General features: G+C 45.5%; 1 protein-coding gene across 1 annotated transcript; it reads left to right on the top strand.

The window, feature by feature from the left end:
- The first annotated feature begins 445 nt into the window (after positions 1-445).
- On the top strand, positions 446-2,579 carry LOC141021791 (uncharacterized). Its single transcript, XM_073497640.1, has 7 exons — positions 446-914; positions 1,116-1,262; positions 1,347-1,414; positions 1,508-1,596; positions 1,690-2,032; positions 2,395-2,469; positions 2,574-2,579. The coding sequence occupies exons 1-7, from the start codon at positions 446-448 to the stop codon at positions 2,577-2,579; spliced, it is 1,197 nt and encodes a 398-aa protein (XP_073353741.1).
- The last annotated feature ends 1,300 nt before the right edge of the window (positions 2,580-3,879 follow it).

Raw genomic sequence — 3,879 nt, 5'->3', positions numbered from 1 at the left:
CTGGTTGGATATGTCGGGGTTCATGGATTGTGTCTCCAAGTCCTAGAATGCACCTGTCTTCTCTGATCTTTCTGCTTCTGCGGTTATCACAAGGAAATTTAAGCGGCTGCGGTATGATTTGAAAATTTGGAGCAAAAAGCTATCATACATCAAAAAGCTTACTGTTGATTGTTCAAAGGTGATTCTGCACTTTGATCAGCTGGAGGAAGTGCGACCTTTAACACGGCCGGAATTCAACTTCCGAAAACTTGTGAAGTTTCACTATGAACATTTGTTAAAAATTCACTATATATATTGGAAACAGAGGTGCACTATTAGGTACATCAAGGTTGGCGAGGAGAATTCAAAATTTTTTCATGCCATGGCCTCAGAGCGTATGAGGAGAAACTCCATCTCCAGTCTGAAGACCAGCTCCATGCTTGCTCCCGTGACTGATCACGCTCAGATGGCGGGAATCCTTTGGGCCTCGTTCAAATATAGGATGGGCCAGGCCGAAGGGATCAATATGGGCTTTGATTTGAATCATTTAATTCAACCCATCCCGGGACTGGAGGAGCTATCCTTGCCATTTTCTGATGAGGAAATTAACAAAGTTTTGAAGGAATTGCGAGTGGATCGGGCACCTGGTCCAGATGGCTTTAATGGGATGTTCGTCAAGCGCTATTGGCCTATAATTGAGGAGGACTTCTTGAGGATGATTCATGATTTTTATGAGGGGAAGCTTTCGTTGGAAAATATCAATTCCTCCCTCATTACGCTCATACCCAAGATCATTTCACCAGAAGGGCCCGATGATTTCCGGCCAATCTCCCTCACCAACACTTGTCTTAAATTTCTAACAAAATTGTTGGCCAACAGATTGCAGAGGGTGATCCTTAAGTGTATCCACAAAAATCAGTATGGGTTCCTTAAGGGTAGGTCAATTCAGGATTGTCTGGCCTGGAGTTTTGAGTATATTCATCAATGTAAACAATCCAAGCGTCCAATCATAATCCTTAAGTTGGACTTTGCTAAGGCCTTTGACACTGTTGAGCATGAGGTTATTCTTCAGATGTTGCAGCATAAAGGGTTTGATGCCAAATGGATTCTTTGGATTAAACAACTATTGTCTACAGGTTCCTCGTCTGTACTGTTAAATGGCATTCTTGGAAAGCAATTCTTGTGTAAGTGTGGCATCAGGCAGGGTGATCCACTATCACCTCTGCTGTTCGTCATCGCAGCAGATCTATTGCAATCTGTGGTCAATCAAATGCTGGTGACTGGCACACTCTCTTTGCCTCTTCAGACCCATGATAGGGAATTTCCCATTATTCAATATGCGGATGACATGATCCTATTTCTTGCAGCTAAGGATGATGAGCTTGTTGCCCTCAAGAATATGCTGCTTACCTTTCAACAATCCACTGGTTTAAAGGTCAACTTTGCTAAATCCTCAATGATCCCACTGAATATGCCTGATGAGGAGGCTGACAGACTTGCTGCTATTCTTGGTTGTAAAATTGGCTAGCTTCCATTTACTTATCTTGGATTGCCTTTGGGAACTACAAGGCCAAGGATCATTGACCTCATGCCCTTAGTTGACAGTCTTGAGAGGAGGTTAACTGCAAGCTCTTCTATGCTGAATCAAGGCTCTCGTTTGCAGCTCCTCACCTCTGTCCTGACCTCTCTGCCAATATACTTTCTGTGTAGCCTCAATATCCCAGCTGGGATCATTAAGCAACTAGACAGAATCTTCAGGCAATGCCTTTGGAGGGGTAATAGTGATGTTCCAAAACAGTCTCTGGCTGCTTGGGAGCTGGTTTGCAGGCCAAGAGATAAAGGTGGTTTGGGTATTATTAATCTGAACATCCAGAACAAAGGAATGCTTCTCAAGCATCTTCACAAATTCTATAACAAGGTTGATGTTCCTTGGGTGACCCTGATATGGAACAGCTACTATGATCATGGGGTTCCACAGGCAACTGCTAATGCTGGATCTTTCTGGTGGAGAGATGTTCTGAAGCTGCATGAGGCTTACACTGCTATTGCCTCAGTACATATCAACATGGGTGATTCTGCTCTGTTCTGGACTAATTCTTGGCACATTGGGGGCTCTGCTAGACCCTATGTTGGAGATTGCCAAGGTTGTTTTCTTTTGTCAATAATGATAGGATCTCTGTGAGGGAATTTCTTCAATCCCAGGATCTTTACTCTATGTTTTATTTGCCCCTTTCTCATGAGGCTGTTGCTAAGTTGCACATGCTGGAAGGTTGGATCATGTAGTTAGACAGAGACCCCACCTTACCTGATGTTTGGATATGGCCTGGTCAATCAGGAGGGTACACTGCGAAAAGTTTTTACATGATCATGCACTCACACTTACCTACAATACAACCTTGGAAATGGCTTTGGCAGAGTAAGTGCACCATGAAGATCAAGGTGTTCGGCTGGCTTTTATTCTTTGACAGACTTAACACCAAGGATATGCTGGTTAGGAGACACTGGCGCTCAAACCAGGATGACAATCTATGCCTCATCTTCAGTGAGCTGGCGTATGAGGATAGAATACGTCTGTTTTTTAACTGCACCTTCAGCTGTAGAGTCTGGAGCTATTTGGGTATTGATTGGTCTGGAGGCTCAGATATTCTGCAATGTATCCTGCACGCCAGGTCCAGCTTCACACACCCTTTCTTCGTTGAAGTTATGCTAACAGCAGCATGGAATATTTGGATTTTGAGAAATGGCAGAACCTTCAGAGCTGAGAGAGCTACTTTCAGTGCTTGGAAGTGTAAATTCATCCATGATATTTCTTTGCTTGCTCATAGGGTGAAGGACTGTAACAAACCAAAACTTTTGGCTTGGATTGCTTCTTTGTTGTAAAGCAAGTACAGTTAGTTAGCCATAGGTAGACTCTTTTCCCTTTTGTTTTCCTTCCTTGTATAGTCTGTATTTTGTTTGTACAGTGGTGCTTTATCTAATAAAGGGCTGTGGGGCTTTGCCTCACAGTAAATATTCAAAAAAAGGGCGTTACACATACCGATGACAAAGGGAACAACGTATGTTGTTATGCGTTTTATTGACCGGAAGTGAGTCTCGGTCATGTCTACATAGTTTTCGAACCCATAGGGTCCGCACACTTTACGCTCGATGATGATCGGTATTATGAGTTTATGTGTTTTGATGTACCGAAGGTAGTTCGGAGTCCCGGATGTGATCAAGGACATGAAAAGGAGTCTCGAAATGGTCGAGACCTAAAAATTGATATATTGGAAGGCTATGTTTGGACACCGGAATGGTTTCGGATGAGTTCGGGCAATTACGGGAGTACCGGAGGTTACCGGAACCCCCCGGGGAGTCAATGGGCCTTATTGGGCCTTAGTGGAAGAGAGGAGGAGGCAGCCAGGTGGAGGGCGCCCCTCCAAGCCCAATTCAAATTGGGGTGGGGGGCCGGCCCCCCTTTCCTTCTCTCCCTCTTCCTTCTTCTCCTACTCCAATAGGAAGGGGGGAAACCTACTCCTACCGGGAGTAGGACTCCCCCCTTGGGCGTGCCCTATGAGGGCCGGCCCTCTCCTCCACCCCTCCTTTATATACGAGGGAGGGGCACCCCATAGACACACAAGTTGATCTTTTAGCCATGTGCGGTTCCCCCCTCCACAGTTTTACACCTCGGTCATATCGTCGTAGTGCTTAGGCAAAGCCCTGCGCCGGTTACTTCATCATCACCGACACCACGCCGTCATGCTGACGAAACTCTCCCTCGGCCTCAACTGGATCAAGAGTTCGAGGGACATCACCGAGCTGAACGTGTCGGATCGCGGAGGTGCCGTGCGTTCGGTACTTGGATCTGTGTGCTCGTGAAGACGTTCAACTACATCAACTGCGTTACTTAACGCTTCCACT

This window comes from Aegilops tauschii, chromosome 4 (genome assembly GCF_002575655.3).
Source record: "Aegilops tauschii subsp. strangulata cultivar AL8/78 chromosome 4, Aet v6.0, whole genome shotgun sequence".
Taxonomy (NCBI): Eukaryota; Viridiplantae; Streptophyta; class Magnoliopsida; order Poales; family Poaceae; genus Aegilops; species Aegilops tauschii.
This window is presented reverse-complemented; position numbering and strand designations above follow the sequence as displayed.